At 36.2% G+C, this 21,944-nt stretch overlaps 2 protein-coding genes across 2 annotated transcripts; one reads left to right on the top strand and one right to left on the bottom strand.

The window, feature by feature from the left end:
• Positions 1–417: 417 nt before the first annotated feature.
• Tsp42A (Tetraspanin 42A) lies at positions 418–1,572 on the bottom strand. Its single transcript, XM_017167194.3, has one exon. The coding sequence runs from the start codon at positions 1,392–1,394 to the stop codon at positions 669–671; it is 726 nt and encodes a 241-aa protein (XP_017022683.1). The 5' UTR covers positions 1,395–1,572; the 3' UTR covers positions 418–668.
• A 5,882-nt stretch (positions 1,573–7,454) lies between these two features.
• Positions 7,455–13,217, top strand: Or42a (Odorant receptor 42a). Its single transcript, XM_017167195.1, has 3 exons — positions 7,455–8,230; positions 12,712–13,069; positions 13,131–13,217. The coding sequence occupies exons 1-3, from the start codon at positions 7,455–7,457 to the stop codon at positions 13,215–13,217; spliced, it is 1,221 nt and encodes a 406-aa protein (XP_017022684.1).
• The last annotated feature ends 8,727 nt before the right edge of the window (positions 13,218–21,944 follow it).

Genomic DNA, 21,944 nt, shown 5'->3' with positions numbered 1-21,944 from the left:
CTTCCTCCAGACAAACCGCAACGGAAGCACAGCCGTGCACTTTTCTGAACCGACCAACCTTCTCCCACACAAAGCATTTTTCGCCATGCTTAGGCCAATAACGAAAGGGGAAATGACAATGTGAATGCACGGAATGCCCGCCATAAAAAATATACGGCATAAGAATGAAATATGCATAATAATAGTAATGAAGTCCCCTCTAGACTTGATTTTTATCCTTCTTCTAGATGAACAACTAATAGCAGGTACGGTAGAAATGCTCGGGGCAAATCTGGTGGAATGTGGGGGTTGTTTTCATGGAAGAGTCAGAGAATTATCCAAAGTGGAGCAAAAACAAATACATAGGAAAAAAACTCCGGCCAAGCCAATAAATCCTAATAAATCCATTAAACAATATTTGTATATATATCAGATCGAAGCCATTAAAATTTATTTCTGGCATTTTACTTTGAGAGCTAATTAAGTGCCGATATTAGTAGAAGCTGGCTGGATGTAATAATTGTGTGGGCCATTGGTTTCGCAGTTAATGAGCCGCAACAAGCTAGCAGACAAAACGGCATGCCAGAGTCGTTGGGCAAAAATGCTGGATTAAAGTTCAATTGAGCGGAGAGGGCAGAGGCCCGTAATTTTTCCCTGAATTAGCGTCATGGGCGACTGCGTCTTCCTATTTAGGAGGCACCCCACCTGGGGGGGTCCAGGCTCTCTTCAGTGTCATCCTCGGAGTCGTCCTCGTATGGATCATCATGGAACTGTGCGTCCTTGAAGTGGACAAGCATAAAAATTAAGCCCACAAACAGAAAAATTGAGACGAAAAAGTTGTCCCTCGCCACTTCCATCTCGATTGTCCCCAAGTACTTCTTGATATTCCAGATGCATCCGGAACACTCTGGCTTCTCGCAGCAGGAGCCGCTGCTCCAAGTGCGATTGCTCGAATCCGTCTGGTAGTCGATCACGCCCAGCACGCCGCAGCATTTGAACTCCTCTTCTATCTTGCCCAGCTCGTCCTTGGCCCAGAACTCGAGGGCAACGTGCCGCGCGAAGTACTCAAACTTCTCCCGGTACATGAACCGTGTGACCGCGATGGTAAGGGTATAAAGAAGGTCCACCAATCCAATTAGCACATACAAGGCAAACTTCAAGATGCTTGGGTTCAGGGCCATACGGATTCCAAGGATCGCGTTCAGAATGTAGACCAGCAAGGTCAGGCCGCGCACCCAGAACAGCCAGTCTCGTAGGGCAACGGGATAGAGTCGGAGGCCGGGAAAAATGTGGGACCTCAAGTAGTGGTGCCCAACAACGTCCAGCATAAAGATCAGTCCCACCACTATCAGCACCACGTTGATCTGCACTACGCAAGCACGCGACACGCGACACCAATGGCAACTCTTAGCCATCACGCACGCAAAGGTTCCAATGGATAAAAGCGGAGTCGGGGGATAGGCAAAAAATGGGAATTCCTGTTTATTTACTTTGAAGTGAAACGAGTTCGGGCTGTCGTCGCTCTGAAGTTGCTCTCCACGCCCGCTGTTGATTTCGTCCCAGTCCAGTGCGGCCTGCTCGGGTGGCTAATACCAACATTTGACTAGCCTCTCCTGCCCCCACTGATTGCCAGCCAGACTTGTTGTCATGGCGCCAAGTGTAAATGAGTTTGCTTCTCAGGAAAATGAAATCCAGCACCTGTTGCGGGCGGGCGGGCTTCCGCCGAGGGATGGGAACGCAATAACAACAGGCGGATGAAATCAAATATTTGTGCGGCGACTTCCAGCAAGCGAATGCCGATTGCTCATATGGCCTTTGAAAATGTGAATTTACAGTTAAGCAAAGCGGCCTGCCACTTAATATTGAGTGTGAAAACATTAATATCCTAAAATACACATTCTTCAACAGGCATTTCCGTCCGTCTGTTCTGCCGTCTGTCCATCAGTTTTAAAGTTATCTCAATGAAACTTTGAAGATAATCTTCTGAATACTCTCTCTGCTATATAAGTCGGAACGGACGACTATATCATATAGCTACCATAAGAAAGATCAGATGTAGTGAGAAGCGTCACTTAAACTGTAACTGTTAATATTTGTGTTGGTAAATATAGTTTAAAGTTGATTATACTTAATTTTTGTTCAACATATGCAATTATACACCTGGCCCTCGCTTAACACGGACTCGTTTAGCACGAACTCGGTCTTACACGGTTTCAAATTGGCTCCCATCCCCCTTTTAACACGCTAAAAACCTCGTTCTTAAACGATTGCAAAATATCGATATTTTTTTTTTTTGTCGATTTACGCGTTAGTGCCTTTTTTCATGGGGTGCTTGTCGAAAAAGGGGAATACTTTTGTCTTATAAGGAGTGCTATAAAGAAGCTTTAAAAGCCACGAAACAATCAAATATTACTGATTTTTACAAGGAGCCACCAAAAAAGAAACCATGTTAAAGCAAACTTTCTTTAACTATAAATGCTACCAAATGCATTTCATATTATAAATTATGAATTTTTAGTTATGAACTACACTGATAAAAAAAACAAGAATTTTGGTCATAAAAACGAGATTTTTCGGTCACGAAAATGGCTTAAGCATATTTTGGTCTTCTTTGGATATTTTCGGTCACCTTTTAAGTACTTTTTCATTCTACATTTGAGATTTTTCAATTATTATTTCAATCCTTAAAAAAGTTTAAAATAAGAACGATAAACGACCGAAAATCTTAAAAAATGACCATAACGCAGCTTAAATTAAGAACAGAAAAAATTTAAAAGAATTCCCCACATTCTCATATTAAGAACGATAAACGTTTTAAATTGAGACCGAAAATCTTAAAAATATACGATAAAACAGCTTAAATTAAAAAAAACAAAAATTTAAAAGCATTCCCCATATTCTCATATTGAGATTTTTTGATTCTTAAAATTAAACAAAAAACGGCTCATTTTAAGAATTCCATGTGATTATTTCTGGAAAATAAATTCTTGTTTTTATACCAAAAAAAAGATTATTCCAAGATTGTAGGCGACCTCTTTTTAAGAATAAAAAGTCTCTTATTAAGATTATATTTTATAATTTTTATTTTTATTATTTTTTAACGTTTTTTTAATGTATACTTATATATTTTGTCTTATAATTAAATTCTAAAATCATATTAATGAAGCTTAAATTGAATTATCTTATTGTTGATGCTTAGCTTTTAATATCTTATTGTTAGAGCTTACATTTTAATATCTTATTTTATAAATAATATTTAACTTATAGCCACTTGTTTCTAACATATGTTTTTCCGTTGTTAAGGGGGTATAAATGCAAAGGAGGGCTGGTAAAAAAAGAAATATTTCTTATACAAGTCGATTTTCTTTTTCGGCCAACTTCATAGGCTTGAAAATGATTGTCAAAAATGTTAATAACTATTTGATTACATTGTACATATACGGTATCATTTTGTATTAAAAAAAAATGAATTTTATAAAGTTCAAAGTCTTTAGAATTTTTAGCTAAATAGTAATTTGTTTTGTAGCGCGTTCCTTTAAATACAATTTCATCCGTTATTTTTGCGTTTTCAAAGTTCTCGCTTAAGTTACCGCTATAACTTAAATCGTTCTTAGAAGAAATAAAAGAAAGTTCAGGCTCAAACATTGCTTCGTTATCTAACAAAAACTTCGAAAATTTTACACTTGCCTTAATTGCTAAAGAATAGGGAGGATTTTTTCTATTTGTAATATTATTGAAATAAGCTTTAGCTTGTTTATGTTTCGCTTCGAAGCGCATGCACCATAAATGCTTAACTGGTCCGCACATTTTAAGTGAACTAACATAATGCACCAAAAAATGATGCTTTGGCTTTAATGGACCGAAGTTATTTATATACAATGTGTGATGTTTAGCAATTAATGTATTTAAAATATCAAAATCGTTAATGGTAAAAGAAGATTTAAGCAGAATATCGATCATTTTTAAAAGAACTATTAATATTTGCCAAATTTCATTGTTTATGGGAATAAGATCACCAATCATTAAGGGGAAAAAATGAACAAAAGAAGCTACTTCAGACGCAGTCATTTTTAAATTAAACGTTTTTAGTCGCTCTAGACATATTGAAATGGAATCGTTTCCAATTTCTGTTTCACCAAACGGAAATAACTTCTTTCTATTATTTACATCATTTAAAGTTATTATATTTTTACTTATTAAGCTCATAATTATATGACACATATCATATACGCAGACGCCTTCGAACATGTCGTGCATAAGATCGAAATAAAAATTATCATCAACATAAAAATGATTTAAATTGTTGAAAACACATTTTCCCTTAATACCAGTTTCTTTCGCATCATCTTTTATCAAATCTATATTATAATTTTTTTTTTGTTCTTAAAAATGCATCATACTGAATGAAATCTTCTTGCATTTGTACTCGTGTTCTAGTGCATGAGCGACAATACCTTTTAGATTTAAAAGATTGGACAAATCCCATTATACTGTTCACTGCTAGATTGTCTCCAATTATCAGACCAAGAATAAAATGAATTTTTAGCTCTTCACCCTTTACTATAATATCGATGCCTTCTTCTAGTTTTTTAAGTTGCTGAACTAAATGAAAAAGGGCTTTCTCATTTCCATTACATTTTAAGGCTTCGGATGAAATAAAAGCAGCAGGAAATATATAATCAAGCTTTGAAAGGAGGTATTGAGGCATTCTTGGAAAATTAATGTAGCATCCACAAACTGAAAAAACATGAGTGCCTAAAGCATTGTTAATTTGGAAATCATCAAAATAAATGTTGTAAGGAATAACTATTTTTTTATCAAATCGTTGTTTCTCAGTCTTGAATATTTCTCCATCTGCATAATTTACTAAAATTTCATCTGACCTATTTATATTCTTTAATGTACTGTCTAGTAGTTTCGGTATCTGGAAAATTGATTTAAACATAAACTGTAAGGGCATTACAAAAATTTCAGAACTCTTGGGTCCCAAAGTGGGAATACCTTTAAAAACAACTTCGGTTATTCTATTGTTGACAACAAAGTGCTTAGGACTTTCATATAAATTCATATCTTGTAGTATTTGTAAAAGACGATGTTCAGACTTTATATCGATAAACGGATTATTACAGAAATTTAGCAAACTATCTAAGTCTTTGTTCATTTTATCTTTTACCATTAAACTTTTTATCTGAGAAATTACAGTTGAAAATAATGATGATACCATTCGTTGAATACAAAAAACTTTACTTCTAGGTATACAAACTTCGGCGTGCCGAAGTTAGCTTCCTTTCTTGTTTCTTCTTCTTATTAGAATATTTGTTCTTTTTTTAAGCTTTTTTTTTTAAGAATTCCAAAAAATGTGAAAATCTTAAAAGTAGATTATTTTGTTCGTAAATATACCCTGAAAAATCTCCTTTCTAGAATTTTTGGTCTTATAGTAAGATTTTAAATTAAGAATGCGCAAAATCTCAAAAGAAGATTTTATTTTTTTTATCAGTGTATGAATTAAAATTATGAATTAAAATTATAAATAACGAATTAAAATTATGAATTAAGAATCAAAATTATGAATTATAAATTGAAATTAAGAATTACGATATGAATAAAACATATGATCTCCTTACTTTTTAACATTCTTTAGTTTCTATAAAGTTTAACCTATTAATTAATTATAACTTATAATTTATAAGATGCTACTTTTTTAATTAAATACCAACTTTTAAGTTTGAAAATATGAATAGTATGCTTTTATTAAAGGCATATACATAATAACTTTTGTTTAATTTTGAACAAATGTATGAAACTTTAATAAAAACTTACCAAATTTAAACAATACAAATTTTTTTTGATGCCAATTTTGAATTTTAAGAACGTAACCCCTTATTTTGTACTGAATCCATGTTTCGCTTAACACGATTTCGCTTAACACGAGGTTTTCTAGGAACGTAACCCCCGTGTTAAGTGAGGGCCAGGTGTAATTTAAAATATATTAAATATTATAAATCTGAAATATTGTTATTTATACATTTTAAAAATAATGTTTTTGAAATTTGATCCGAACCAAATAATTATATGCTATTGCATACACTTACAGTTTGCACTTGTAAATACATATGTACTATATATGCTGAAAAAACAAAGTAATGTCAACTTTCATCAACTAACCAATTACATATTGTATTTACAGTTTTATAGTGACAGTTTTACATGCACAGCTTAACATTTTTCTCTACATCTACCGATTGATATGAATAAGATGATTGTGATATGATGAATTTCGATGTAAACGTTTTTATAAATGACTATTTTGACTCTTTATCAAACAATGTAAATCGAAATTCATAAATAAAACAAAATTACAGTCCCAAAGTAGATGCAAATATGTAGAGAAAATGCGAAATTAAAATAGATTTCGTTTAATTATATAATAATATAAATTATTTTCTCTTTTAATTACCCACCAATTTATTTGAAAGGCTTTCTTAAAGGGTAATAGTCAGATTGGGTGATGCGAAACATTCCTACAAAGGAAAAATATTTTCCCAAATTTTAGTTAATATTAGAAACGCCGCAGATATCGACGATTCCAGGATGGCTTTCTCTGCCTATCATATACATTTCTGGTTGGCACTAAGTTATAATACCCCTGCAGCCTTTGGGTAGTTTATACTTTACACTAGGCTTTGAGTCGCCCCGGGTGTTATAATCCCTTTATTCCTTTTTGCTATTACTAACATGAAGTTGAAATGGAGGTATACCGGAACGCAAGATATGGTAATGTGGCTGGCAACTTAAGCGTTCGATTTTCAGCTGCTGCCAATTGACTTATTTAATTAAAAAGTTTTCAGGGCCTAGCCATAGCCCTTTACCCTTTTCGGCTGGTGCCAGCCTGTCATTGTTTATTAATTAAATGGACATGTTGCAGCTGAGTCGATTGTCGCAGCTTTGAGCTGTGGTGTGTCGCCTCTTACCAAAAGTTTGGACAACACATTTCGGATGGCTGTGAGAGGCTACGTAACAAAATCAATGAATGACTTTTAAGCACCTTTAAATCTATCGATTTGATTACTACACAAATCAGTCTGAAAATGAATCTTCTAATACTGGGAGTTTCCAGGTGCAGCCTGTTTGTCCTTCTAAGGGCTAACGGATCATCAACTATTTATAAGCAAGTGTAAACTTTTACACTTCTACGAAGTGTTACGTACGTCTCATTAGTCAGTTTTTGAGCAGACATATCCGACCCTCAATACCGTGCAATGTGTCAGCCTAATGGGGAGAAGGGTTTCGAAAATTCGCTGTAGCCAGAACTAGGCACTTGCCTTAATTGATTTATAAAAACGACTTTGGGGGTGCTGCTTATGAATTACCCAATCACTTTGTTGATGAGCTTATAATCACGCCACTAACAGCCATATAAAAGGACTCTGCCGACGACACTTGGGCTCAATAATTCAAAGTCAAGGGAAGCCACTATGCAGTTACGAAAGATCTTTCCGGCGATGTACACTCTTTCCGAGGATCTTCCGGCTCGCTCCCGGGACGCGACTCTGTACCTACTGCGCTGCATCTTCCTGATGGGCGTACGTAAGCCTCCCGCAAGATATTTCCTAGCCTACGTCTTGTGGTCCTTCGCTCTGAATCTGAGCTCGACATTCTATCAGCCCATCGGATTCCTCACGGGCTACATAAGCCATCTGTCGGAGTTTTCGCCGGGCGAGTTCCTCACGTCGCTGCAGGTGGCGTTCAATGCCTGGTCCTGCTCCACCAAGGTGCTGATTGTCTGGGCACTCGTCAAGAGGTTCGATGAAGCCAACGCCATTCTGGATGAAATGGACAAACGAATCACGCAGGCCAGCGAACGTTTGCAGGTTCATCGCGCTGTCTCGCTTAGCAACCGGATCTTCTTTTTCTTCATGACAGTGTACATGGTGTACGCCACAAACACCTTTCTCTCGGCGATTTTGATCGGAAGACCGCCGTACCAGAACTACTACCCGTACTTAGACTGGCGCTCCAGCCACTGGCACCTTGCCCTGCAGGCCGGCTTGGAGTACTTTGCCATGGCTGGGGCCTGCTTTCAAGACGTCTGTGTGGATTGCTATCCAGTAAACTTTGTGCTCGTGCTGAGGGCCCACATGTCCATCTTTGCGGATCGATTGCGCCGCCTGGGCACTGATCCGGCGGAGAGCCACGAGGAGCGCTACGAACAGCTGGTGGAGTGCATACAAGACCACAAGATAATACTGCGGTAAGTAGCCAATCGTAATAGTCTAATTAAAGCAAAAGACTAGTCGATGTTAAGATGCCAGGGTTTACGAAATTCTTCTTTCTCATTAAGGAGATATACAAAAAAGAAACAAAAATTGCAAAAAAAAAACAAGAAAGGAAGCTAACTTCGGCACGCCGATGTTTGTATACCCTTGCAGATTGGTTTTCATATTTATATTATAAATTATAATGCCGAAAACAGACACTAAACAGAGTTTCATTACATTTTACCTATACTTATTATGTTTACAGTTTGATAGTTACAGTTATACTTTCCCAGCTTTACATTTTCTCTACATCTACGGATCGTTCCTATGGCAGCTATAAGATATAGTCGTCCGATCTTCATAAAATTTTCACCAAAATTCTGGAATAATTTTAAATGGCTATATCTCAAAATGATGCAATAATATTGAAAAACAGCCAAGTTATAATTTTTTTTCTAAAAATTGATCGAACATTTGTATGGGAGCTATATGATATAGTCTTCCGATCCGGCCCGTTCCGACATATATAGCAGTGAGAGTATATAGAAGACTATATGCAAAGTTTAATTCAGATAGCTTTAAAACTGAGGGACTAGTTTGCGTAGAAACGGACAGACGGGCATGGCTAGATCGCCTATCTCAGTAGATGGATTGGTATTCATTCGAATACATATGTATGTACATATATGCAACACATTTCACTGCTGCCACTGATTTGAATTGTAAACAAATATGAAATGTATGCTGAAACATTAAGGAATGTATTATAACATATAACATTCTTATTTTTATCATTAACCCAATAGCGAATATGCCCATATTGTTAGGGTACCTAGCGCGAAAAGTAGCAAAAGACCAAAATTCTTGCTGGGCCGAAATGAAACAATCGCACACATGCACCCGTGTACGTGAATGCATGAACACGCATACATGTAAAGGCCTGACGCTAACAGCTGACAGCTAACATGGGACGGGTCGCTAACAGCTAAAGTCTAACAGACTGTCTGTCGCTAACAGCAAACAATTAACATGGGACCGTACGCTAAGAAATTTTTGTGTCCATTTTCGTTGTATGAAATGACCAGTCTATATGTTGTATGGTTAGTGATCAAACACTAATGTCGGGAACGTGAATACATACAGTTCCAAGGACAGAGAAAACAAAAAAAAATGTATCTTCCTCTCTGAGCTAAAAATAGTTTTTTTAAGAATGGTCGTAAGAGCGAGACGGCACTATGACATTTTTGTGTGAGAAAAAAAGAGACAACACTAGAAGCCGTCTCTTCTGAATTTTTAAGATTAACAAAAATCTTAATTTACGATTTTTATTTCTTAAAATGAATCATTTTCGGTATTACTTTATGATTTTTATACCCTTGCAGGGTATTATAATTTCAGTCAGAAGTTTGAAGGAGACGTTTCCGACCCTATAAAGTATATATATTCTTGATCAGCATTAACAGCCGAGTCGATCTAGCCATGTCCGTCTTTCCGTCTGTCTGTCTGTCCGTCTGTCTGTCTGTCCGTCTGTCCGTCTGTCTGTCTGTCTGTTTCTACGCAAACTAGTCCCTCAGTTTTAAAGCTATCTGAATGAAACTTTGCATATAGTCTTCTATATGCTCTCACTGCTATATATGTCGGAACGGGCCGGATCGGACGACTATATCATATAGCTGCCATACAAATATTCGATAAATTTTTAGAAAAAAATTATAACTTGCTGTTTTTCAATATTTTTGCATCATTTTTGAGATATAGCCATTTTATATTATTCTAGAATTTTGGTAAAAATTTTATGAAAATCGGACGACTATATGATATAGCTGCCATAGGAACGATCGGGAAATTAATAGAAATAAAATTATAGCTTCGTTGTTTTTCACCGCATTTTTATTTACTCTGAGATATACGTTTTTTTTATTATTCTAGAATTTTGGTATAAATTTCATAAAAATCGGACAACTATATCTTATAGCTGCCATAGAAGCGATCGGTAAATGTATAAAATATATAAAGCTGGGAATGTAAAACTGTAACTGTCAAACTGTAAACATAATAAGTATAGGTAAAATGTAATGAAACTCTGTTTTGTGAGTGTCTTCAGCATTTAAATCTATAAAATAAACATCAAAACCAATCTGCAAGGGTATACAAACTTCGGCGAGCCGAAGTTTGCTTCCTTTCTTGTTTCTTCTTCTTATTAGAATATTTGGTCTTTTTTTAAGATTTTTTTTTTAAGAATGCCAAAAAATGTGCTAATCTTAAATGTAGATTATTTTGTTCGTAAATATACCCTGAAAAATCTTCTTTGTAGTATTTTTGGTCTTATAGTAAGATTTTAAATTAAGAATGCGAAAAATCTCAAAAGAAGATTTTATTTTTTTTATCAGTGTACTTTATAGGGTCGGAAAGGTCTCCTTCACTGGGTTGCAAACTTCTGACTAAAATTATAATACCCTGCAAGGGAATAACAAGAAGGAAAGGTAACCTGGGCACGCCGAATTATCAAGTTATCGTTCTATGGTTAGCTAGGGAGGGTAAGTTAATTAATAGAAGTCTACTAGGATAAGACGGTAGTCTCTCCTCCTAGGGTTGGCCACAGAGGGCGAAAAGTAAAAAGTTCTTATGTAGAGATTAAATACGGTTAATATGGACTCCAAACTGAGAACTAAGCGAACACCCAAATCGTCAACAATAGTTATTGTCTTCAGAAAGTAGTCATTAAGCGTATCAGTGGCAAACTGGGGAGTGACACGTGAAAATATCATCAGCTTGCATTTAGAGCTATTGAGATGTAATAAATTAGCACGACACCATGCTTGAAAGTTATTAAGATACAATTGCAAGTCTGACTGGCAAGAGCTGTCCTTATACTGCAGGCATTGTTTAACGTCATCAAATAACTCAAAATCCATTTAAGAAGATCGACGGAAAATTCGATGAGATAAAGTTCCTTACAAGAAGAGAGTGATTAACCGAGTCAAAAGCTTTACTGAAGTCTGTGTAAATCACGTCGGTTTGAAAGTTACGTTGGAAACCTCTAATAACGAAAGAGGTGAGTGTCAGGAGATTTGTTGTGGTCGATCTTTGCCTCATATATGCTGACATGGAGAAATTACAGATCTGCATAAATGCTGCAAGTGAGGAGTAATTACATTCTCGAAAAGTTTGGGAATTGCCGAAAACTTAGAGTTTCCTCTATAGTTGCTGACTTCCGATTTGCTACCTTTTTTGTGGAAAGGAATGATAATCGATTCCTTCCAAATATGGGGAAGAGCCCCCGCACAATACCTGAGCACGCAGCTTGGTATTCCATCGGGACCCGGTGAATAAACTGGTTTTAAACGATGAAGATCCAAACTCAGGGAGTTTTCGTTTAAAATTGGACTGAAGATTAGGTTTGAGCTGGGCATAGCAAAAGAGTAAGTCTGATTTAACCTATTTGAGGAAGAATGAGTAATGTTAAAAAACTCATCAAAAGACATCGGCGATGGTCTGATCAGAATTTGCAGAAGTGTTATTAAATGAAAGCGAGGAGGGATATAGATTGGGTTTACGTTTAGTGTTAACAAAGCTATAAAACAGTTTCGGGTCCTGCGTGATCTGAACCCTACAGCGAGTTAAATCATTTTTATAAAGCTGCGCGTTGACCATGGTAAAATTCAACCGAGCGCTAAGATAACTAGAGAGAGCAGTAAGAGAACCGGTGCATTATAATTTATTATAAAGCCTAGACTTAATATTTTGTAGGCGTATTAGCTCTTTAGTGAACCAAGGTGCTTTACTAGAAACCGACGGAGAGGTTAACGGAACACACAATGAAAAGAACGAATTCATGGCACTGTACAAAATATCAACGCCGGACGCCTTGTCAGTACACATGTATAGATCGGACCAATTAAATTCGGAAATTAATATATTTAATTGTTGAAAGTTTGCTTTACGAAAGCAGCGAACCATATTGGCTAAGCGATCAGATTTCTTCTTTACGACAGTTCCCGTATCGATGGTCACTTCAAAAGTAGGACGGTAAGGGTCTTTAGGAAGCGTCAATGGATCAACTCTTGTTAAGTTTACACCTACAGGATTAGAGACGAGACACAGAACTTGTAAGCGATTTAAAGAATTAAAGACGTGGTTGACATAAGACAAAGAAATGTGAGGTCTATGAGGTCATGCTGTGCCGCAGTTTGGAGGACGTACCATCTGATTACCAACCAGCTCCCGGTATATTGAAGTCTCCTAGAGTTACTAGTTGGTCTCTATATGAAAGCATGTTAAAAACGGCCTGAATTGCCAAAAGGTGTTTATTTTCATTTTTTTTATTTTTTATTTTTACTGTAAGTAAATCGAAATGAACCGAGTTTCAGTGAGCCAATAAAAAACTGGAAGGCTATAGAAACCTTGGCTTCCCGCAGTTAGCTTCAGTGCTAGTTGTACTTAATTTGACTTGTTTGGTTGTTTGTTTTTCAAGCTATGTCGACTGTCTTCGTCCAGTGATCTCAGGAACTATATTTGTGCAATTCTTGGTTGTCGGATTGGTACTTGGCTTCACCCTTATCAACATAGTTTTGTTCGCTAATCTGGGATCGGCCATCGCAGCGCTTTCTTTTATGGCTGCCGTGCTGTTGGAGACTACGCCCTTTTGCATACTCTGCAACTATCTGACTGAGGACTGCTACAAACTCGCCGACGCTCTATTTCACTCCAACTGGATCGATGAAGAGACTCGATATAAAAAGACTTTAATGTATTTCCTCCAGAAACTCCAGCAACCGATAACATTCATGGCCATGAATGTATTTCCCATATCCGTGGGCACCAATATCAGTGTAAGCACCATAACGAACCCTTGATCGTTATAAATTACTGCATTTATTCAATTTATTTCAGGTTACCAAGTTCTCATTCTCTGTATTTACTCTGGTTAAACAAATGAACATCGCCGAAAAACTAGCAAAATCAAATGATGACGAGTAACGAAAATTATAAATAAATACAGACACCTTATCACTCACTGATTGAACCCCAAGTTGCCGGGTTAGCCAATCTGAGTTCAATAAATATCCTATTATATTATATACATTTACATATATACATTAAGTGTGTTTTAGTAACTTTAACTATTACATTTTCTTATTCCCTTATGCATGATAGCCACACCCAGAAATATTAAAGACTAATTTCGTGACCAGTAATAGGAATTAGTATATGATTTTAAGGTAATGGGTTACGCAAAACAAACAAATATATACAGTCACGGACAAAAGTCTACGTACGACCCCTTTTTTTGGGTTTTAGCCACTCCTATAGATTTGACAAGAAAAGTAATGATGCAGTCTTGTTTTACATGTTATTACTATACAACAACTAAAATTTCATTTGAATTCAACATTAACTTTTAAAGTTATAAACAAAAAAAGGAAAAACGACAGTGACAAAAGTGTACGTACGATTGCTTACTATGCACTTTTATGATATAATATTGATATAAGGAATAAAAGTTAATATTTTTTTGGGTTACCATAGACATCAATAACTGCTTATAGTTGTCTGGGCATCGAAGCCACCCACTTATCCTGCTTCCTCTTCCTTATTTTAGTCCACTCCTCTTGTAGCCTCTATTTAAGGATAGGAGCACTACTTATTGCGTGTTTTCGACCTTTCTGCTCAATTTTTTTCCCAATATAATATATAATATTTAAGTCCTAAGTCCTAAACTAAAAAATAATTGCCGGGGACCATAATACACCAGCGAATCCCTCACGATTTGCGCCGTACGCTCGTCCTGTTTGAAGATCTAGCTCGTAACGGGGCATAATTTGTCCAGATATAATGTCCAACAATGATCGAATATGGTGTTTTCCTACAAACAATCCATATTACACTCGACAAGGACCAAATTTTCAACTTCCGGGGCTGTAGCTGCTACCGACACCACGAAACTTCCCACCACCGTGCTTTTCCATAGGAATAACATAGGAATAAGATGCTTGGTGGGGGTTTCATGGTTTGGGGCGTAGTTAACGCCTCGGGAATAGGAATTTAGGCCTTTATCGAGTGTAATATGGATCGTTTGTAGGAAAACACCACATTCGATCATTGTTGGACATTATATCTGGACAAATTATGCCCCGTTACGAGCTAGATCTTCAAACAGGACGAGCGTACGGCGCAAATCGTGAGGGATTCGCTGGTGTATTATGGTCCCCGGCAATTATTTTTTAGTTTAGGACTTAGGACTTAAATATTATATATTATATTGGGAAAAAAATTGAGCAGAAAGGTCGAAAACACGCAATAAGTAGTGCTCCTATCCTTAAATAGAGGCTACAAGAGGAGTGGACTAAAATAAGGAAGAGGAAGCAGGATAAGTGGGTGGCTTCGATGCCCAGACAACTATAAGCAGTTATTGATGTCTATGGTAACCCAAAAAAATATTAACTTTTATTCCTTATATCAATATTATATCATAAAAGTGCATAGTAAGCAATCGTACGTACACTTTTGTCACTGTCATTTTTCCGTTTTTTGTTTATAACTTTAAAAGTTAATGTTGAATTCAAATAAACTTTTAGTTGTTGTATAGTAATAACATGTAAATCAAGACTGCATCATTACTTTTCTTGTCAAATCTATAGGAGTGGCTAAAACCCAAAAAAAGGGGTCGTACGTAGACTTTTGTCCGTGACTGTATATGTTTTGGCCTTGTAAAATAATTCTTTAATCGTTTAAATACCGCCGTAAAATATAAAAGAGAATAAAAAAAGTGATGCCTAATTTTAAAATGATCAAAATAATTCCCTACGTGTACATACATGCGTAAGCTAGTTTTCCAATTGCATGTTTTCTGTTAATGCATGGTACTACGATAAGAAAAATCCATTCTAAAAATTATTTTAGCGAAATTGCTAATTATTCAGCTTGGGAACCATTGTGATCAAAGAAATAAAAGAAAAGGCAAGGGTCACATTGAAAAGTATTTCCAGCTGTTTTTTGAAAACAAACTTTAACAAGAAAGGAAGCTAACTTCGGCACGCCGAAGTTTGTATACCCTTGCAGATTGGTTTTGATGTTTATATTATAGATTTAAATCCAGAAAACACTCACAAAACAGAGTTTCATTACATTTTACCTATACTTATTATGTTTACAGTTTGACAGTTACAGTTTTACATTCCCAGCTTTACATATTTTATACATTTACCGATCGCTTCTATGGCAGCAATATGATATAGTTGTCAGATTTTTGTTAAATTTATACCAAAATTCTAGAATAATAAAAGAAGCTTATATCTCAGAGTAGATAAAAATACGTTGAAAAACAACGAAGCTATAATTTTTTTCCTATTAATTTCCTGATCGTTCCTATGGCAGCTATATCATATAGTCGTCTGATTTTCATAAAATTTTTACAAAAATTTAGAAACAATACAAAATGGCCATATCTTAAAAATTATGCAGAAATGTTTAAAAACAGCAAAGTTATAATTATTTTTCTAAAAATTTATCGAACATTTGTATGGCAGCTATATGATATAGTCGTCCGATCCGGCCCGTTCCGACATATATAGCAGACTGTATGCAAAGTTTCATGCAGATAGCTTTAAAACTGAGGGACTAGTTTGCGTAGAAACGGACAGATGCACTATGGTTTTTTTCGCGTTTTTTTTGGCATAAAGTCAATTTTTTTATTTTTATTTATCTTAAAATTTTTTTTTATTTTTAATTTTTAAACACCCTAGATAGATAAAAAAATATGTAACTTTAACATATGGAGCAACACTGTTCTGCTGGCCAGCTGTTAAAGTCAGCTGATTATATAGCAGTTGTTTTGTATGAAATTGGCGCGAAAAATTGTGCGACTTTGATAGTTTGTTGTGGCAAAAGTTTACGAAGAAGTTAAATGAATAAATATGGAAAACGATTGTCCAGGTATTTAAAACTAAAGTTTACCAATGTTTCTGTCGTTGTTATGTGTTTTTGTCCAATTGTACCGTCTTTTGTTTACGTGTATTTTTAGAACGAGCTTAACAAGTGTAGCTGTGTTTCGTGGATCAGTACTTTTGCATGGCAAAGAGTTGCGAAAAGTTGTAAATGAGAAACTATTAAGGGGGTTTCCTGAATTAGGAGGCAAAAAAAATCGATTTTTTTTTATTGCTTAAATCGATAGATAAACTATCTAAGAATATACCACAAAAATTTCAGAAGCCAATTCGAAGTATTTTCGAAGATACAGAGATGAAAGCAAAGGAGCGCCGAGCAGGTTTGCAGGCGCTTGGCGAACTTTGAAGCGCGTTTTCTCCACTTTTAATTTTTACGATTCTTTCGAATTGGCGGGAAAGATAACAAAAAAACTTATTGACCGATTGAAACGAATAAAGGCTTATTCTCTTTAGAATTAAATTCTCTTCTAAATGAACTAAAACGGTTGTTGAAAACCGCTTTTTATATTTTTTACAGCATGTTAAAGTCAATATTGCATTTTTCGGGATAAAATATTGACTTTAACATTTTTTACAGCATGTTAAAGTCAATATTGGATTTTTCGGGATAAAATATTGACTTTAACATGCTGTAAAAAATATAAAAAGCGGTTTTCAACAACCGTTTTAGTTTAGTGGTATATTCTTAGATAGTTTATCTATCGATTTAAGCAATAAAAAAAAATCGATTTTTTTGCCTCCTAATTCAGGAAACTCCCTTAACCAAAGTGTGCAGATTAATGAGAAACTAACCGTTTTTGTCCGAATCCACACGTTTTTGAAAAAATCAAAATTTTCTAGTACCATATCAGTATGGTTTTTTTCAGTTTTTTTTTTTTGCTATAAACTCCAATTTTAGGCCTATTGTATTGAAATTTCGTTTGAATACCTTTTTTAAGCTCCCAAGAAGACCTACCAAATGATTTGGGGGACTATTTCATATAACTGCCATGTAACAGATCTGGCCGATTCGCCCAAAAAAGTTTTTTTGTTAAAACATATGTGGGAGTGATTTCACATTATCACTTCCTACCACACGAATATTGACGACGACCTGGACAACGAAAACGAGAAGACGACCCAAGTAAGAAAAACGGCAACGACGCAAAAAGACGACGACGACGATCGACAGGGAGAGGCCCTGCCCCAAGCAACGACGAACAGGGAGAGGCCCTGTCCCGAAGACGACGAACATGGAGAGGCCCCGTCCTGAGCAACAACGAGCAGTACGAGAGGCCCCGTCCTGAGCAACGACGAGCAGTACGAGAGGCCCCGTCCCGAGAGAAGACAGGCAGTACAAAAAGCCCTCTGCCGAGGGAATGATAGAGAGTTCTGCACAAGTGAAGACGAGAGTAAGACGTATTTATCCAACGACGCGACGACGATTATTGAAGCTGAAGAAACAAACATTTGTATTAACCTAAATTGAACTTAATATTAAAACTAAATAAAACTATCTAAATAAAACTATCACTATAAATAAAAACATCCCAAATATAACCAAATCATTTGAAACTTGGTAGGTCATCTTGGGAGCTTAAAAAATGTATACAAACCAAATTTCAAAGCAATAGCTTGAAAAACAAAAAAGTTGGTGCAAATCGGCCAGATCGGTTATATGGCAGCTATATGAAATAGTGCCCCAAATCATTTGAAACTTGGTAGTTCATCATAGAAGCTTAAAAAATGTATACAAACCAAATTTCAGATCAATAGGTTTAAAATTAGAGTTTATGCAAAAAAATACGCGAAAAAAACCATAGTGAGATGGACAGACGGACATGGCTAGATCGACTCGGCTGTTGATGCTGATCAGGAATAAATATACTTTATAGGGTCGGAAAGTTCTCCTTCACTGCGTTGCAAAATTCTGACTGAAATTATAATACCCTGCAAGGGTATAATAACGATAGTTTTACCAATTTTGCTAATGGAAAGATGTTTAAAAAATTAATTTCCCAATTCGAATTCGATTTAGTAATTCCGTATTGTACCTTGTACCTTTCAAATAAACAACGCCCTTGGTAGTCACACGTATTCAATATGTGGCTGTTATTAATATTTCTTTGATGCCCATTCATCTTTTATCAAAGTTAGACTTTATTTTTCCTGCAGCTCATATATCCTCATCAAATGTACATGAATACGGAAATGAAAGATCATTTCACCACCTTGTAATACTGGCATGACACTGCCGCATTAATTAGAGACTTCATTAAAGATTTGACAGCGCTATAGCGTTTTACACAAGTGCGAGCAAGACGACTATATTGCGCTCTAATGCATTAGAATAATGCATTAGCTACTTCATTGCCGCGATAATCGATAGATCTACATATTATATACTAGATACTCGATAACAAAATACGGGTTTAATGAAGAAAATTGTAATTGAAAAATGTATTAGCCAGCTCATTGACAGTATGGTCTCACAATGAGAATTTTATTTTTATATCATTTCGCTTGTTTTTTGAACTGAAAATATATTAGAAAATTAGCAAAAATAATATGTTTTGCGGTAGCAAGTTTCTTGCGCTGTAAAATTAATTAAAATTATTTTTTTTGTAATAATTAAAAAAATTTTAAGCATTATAGGTTAAAAACATAAATTTAAAGGATTCTGCATTTATTTATGCAAGAATACTTCGACGAGGAATTCAGAAATTCATAGTAATACGCCGCGAATGGCGGCCGTTTTTTTTTTGTTTACCTTTTACGGTCCGTGTGACCGTAGTCGTATTACCAAAATAATCCAAGCAAAATTCTAGCCAAATTACACAAAATTACACATATAGTGGTCTCTTTCAAGGTTCTAATGAAGTAGCTAATTAATGAAAACTGCATTAGTGTATCATATGGGCATAAACGAGCTAACGTTATTAGAAAATGGCATTGAAATAGAAACAGCTGGTGTCGTGCGAAATGTGCATTTCATTTTAGCAGTGATAGTAGGCAACAATTTAGCTGTAAACAGTATTTTAGGTTATGTTCAATCCTTTAAAGCAAAGCGATATTGTCGCGCTTGTAAAAGAACTAAGTGCGAGATGCCATTTGATGTTGCCGAGATAACCAATAGCCTTAGAAATGAAAGCACGTGTAGTATATGATCTTATTGAAAACAATTGTTTAGAAAATAGCGTAAAGAATGCTTGTATATTTAAAGCTGCAAACATAGTGCGGGCTGGGACGAAGATGAAGATGAAGACGATGCTGAAGACGAATTGCTTGCGATGTGAGTAAGCTAATAGGTTGCATAGTGCAAGACGAATTTGTTACGATTTTGTGATGTTAATCGCAATGGATTTCTCATCAGATGATGACCTGCTGTTAGAAAAAAGCTTATTTTTATACCCTTGCAGGGTATTATAACTTCAGTCAGAAGTTTGCAACGCAGTGAAGGAGACCGTTTCGACCCTATAAGGTATATATTCTTGATTAGAATCAACAGCCGAGTCGATCTGGCTATGTCCGTCTGTCCGTCTGTCCGTTTCTACGCAAACTAGTCCCTCAGTTTTAAAGCTATCTGAATGATACTTTGCATATGGCCTTCTATATACTCTCTCTGCTTTATATGTGTCGGAACGGGCCGGATCGGACGACTATATCATATACATAGCTGCCATACAAATGTTCGATAAATTTTTAGAAAAAATATTATAACTTGGCTGTTTTTCAACATTTTTGCACCATTTTTGAGATATGGCCAATTTATATTATTTCAGAATTTCTATATTAATTTTATGAAAATCAGATTACTATATTCTTTAGCTGCCATAGGAACAATCGGTCAATTAAGAGAAAAAAATTATAATTTCGTTGTTTTTGAACGTATTTTTATCTTCTTTGAGATATAACCATTTTTTATTATTTCAGAATTTCGTATTTAATTTTATGAAAATCGGGCGACTATATCTTATAGCTGCCATAGGAACGATCGGGGAACTGCAAGAAAAAATCTAATTTCGGTGTTTTTCTTTTATATTATTTCCCATTTTCGGATTTAATTTTATTAAAATCGAACGACTATATCCCATAGCTGCCACGATCTTAAAATGTTTAGGAAAAAAAATTAAAGTTCGTTGTTATTACTTATGTTTCTGTTTCAGAATTATATACATATATAGCTCATGTAAGATATATCTGGCCAATTCGGTAATTGGCAATTAGCCTCTACTAAACAAGTGATCAATCTTGCACAGTTGCATAATTAACCTTATTACCTGACATCTACTGTAGTAGAGTCAAAAGGGTTAACCTTAAAGGTTGACAACAGGGAAGGTAAGGTGCTTTTTTATTGACGCACATGTATAATCCGCGGATTAGTATTTTTACGAAATCTCGCGCCATATATGAAGATTTTCGAGTATGACACGTGGTGGTCACTCTGTTTCTAACCGACCGAAAACATAAACTTAATTGGTAAACTTCCAAACATATTTGCCATTTTTTAAGTGGAAGGCTCGAACATAGACCTACAGGGACCGAGTGACAACATATTCCAGTACTTCTCAGTGCTTTTTGGCTAGATTTGGTTTGGGTAAGTTTTTAAACATTTGCCTCAATATATTTCGATCTCCTGTGGAGACCATCGTTAGGCGAATTAGCTTTTTCAAGCGCCCTTTTTTTAAACAGGAACAACAAGAAAATGCCGCGCACATCTTCTTTGTCCCAAGAACAGCGCCACCAAGCCGCACTTAGGCGAAGTCGCGCTCAATATGCACGAAATGCTCCACAAATTAGAGCCCGAAATGCCGAGCACAATGCCCTTGTCCGCTCAGCAAATTCGGAGGTTGCAGAGGAGACTCGTGCTCGAAATACTGAAGCACGCTCTCAGAGAAGGCGTAGTGAACGAGTTCGAGCGCGGGAACGAGTGAATGATGCAGCATCTCATGCGCTCGCCAGGCAGAACTCGGAGGAGCGACGACGACAGCAGTTGGAAAATAATGTGGATCACGCTGCTTGGAGATCGCTCTAGGAAAACCGCGGGCCAGAACGTGCTCGAGATGCTGCAGCTCATGCACTTACCAGGAGCAACTCCGAGGAGCGGCGACGAGAGCAGGTGCAAAACACTCTCTCTCGTTCTAACTGAAGAGCACAAGAGGAAAATAGGACTGAGCGAGCACGAGATGCCGAAGTCCGCAGAATTGCTAGGAACAATCCAATAATTAGGGCACGGGAACAACATAGGAACACAATCCATCATCGGAACACTAGGCTTCAGAGGAGACTTCGGGAGCAGCAAATTCAGGAAATGGCTGAGGAGCGGCTCCTAATATACAGGTCCATTTCTCAAAATCGCCAGGCTGAATCTGCAAGGCAGTCACAGCGTAATATAGCTTCTAGAGCAGAACTATCCCCAGACATGATCATCGGGAACGCCAACGCCAAAGAAACCGAGCCTCGGCTAGGGAACAATATCGACGAAATATCAAAGATGGACCAACTGAATGCTGTGGAGGAACATGGTTTCCATGGTTTAAAGAAAAATTCCATATCTGCAAAGTTTCCAACTTTAAATGGAGACAATGCATTTTATTTAAGTAGGAAATTTCCGAGACCGTCAGGCAAATATCAGTTTTACAGCACATGTCGTCAGAGTGTATCAAAGGGTACCATCCCTTTGCCTCTCTAAGGGCTTTGACTTCCCAGATATCCCTGAGTGCCTTAAAAATTTAACACGCCTTGAGCGCCTTATTTCTCCACGAATTCCTTTTATGCGTAT

This window comes from Drosophila kikkawai, chromosome 2L (assembly GCF_030179895.1).
Source record: "Drosophila kikkawai strain 14028-0561.14 chromosome 2L, DkikHiC1v2, whole genome shotgun sequence".
In the NCBI taxonomy this organism is placed as follows: domain Eukaryota; kingdom Metazoa; phylum Arthropoda; class Insecta; order Diptera; family Drosophilidae; genus Drosophila; species Drosophila kikkawai.
The sequence above is the reverse complement of the archived record's forward strand: the minus strand, read 5'-3'. Positions and strand labels throughout refer to the sequence as shown.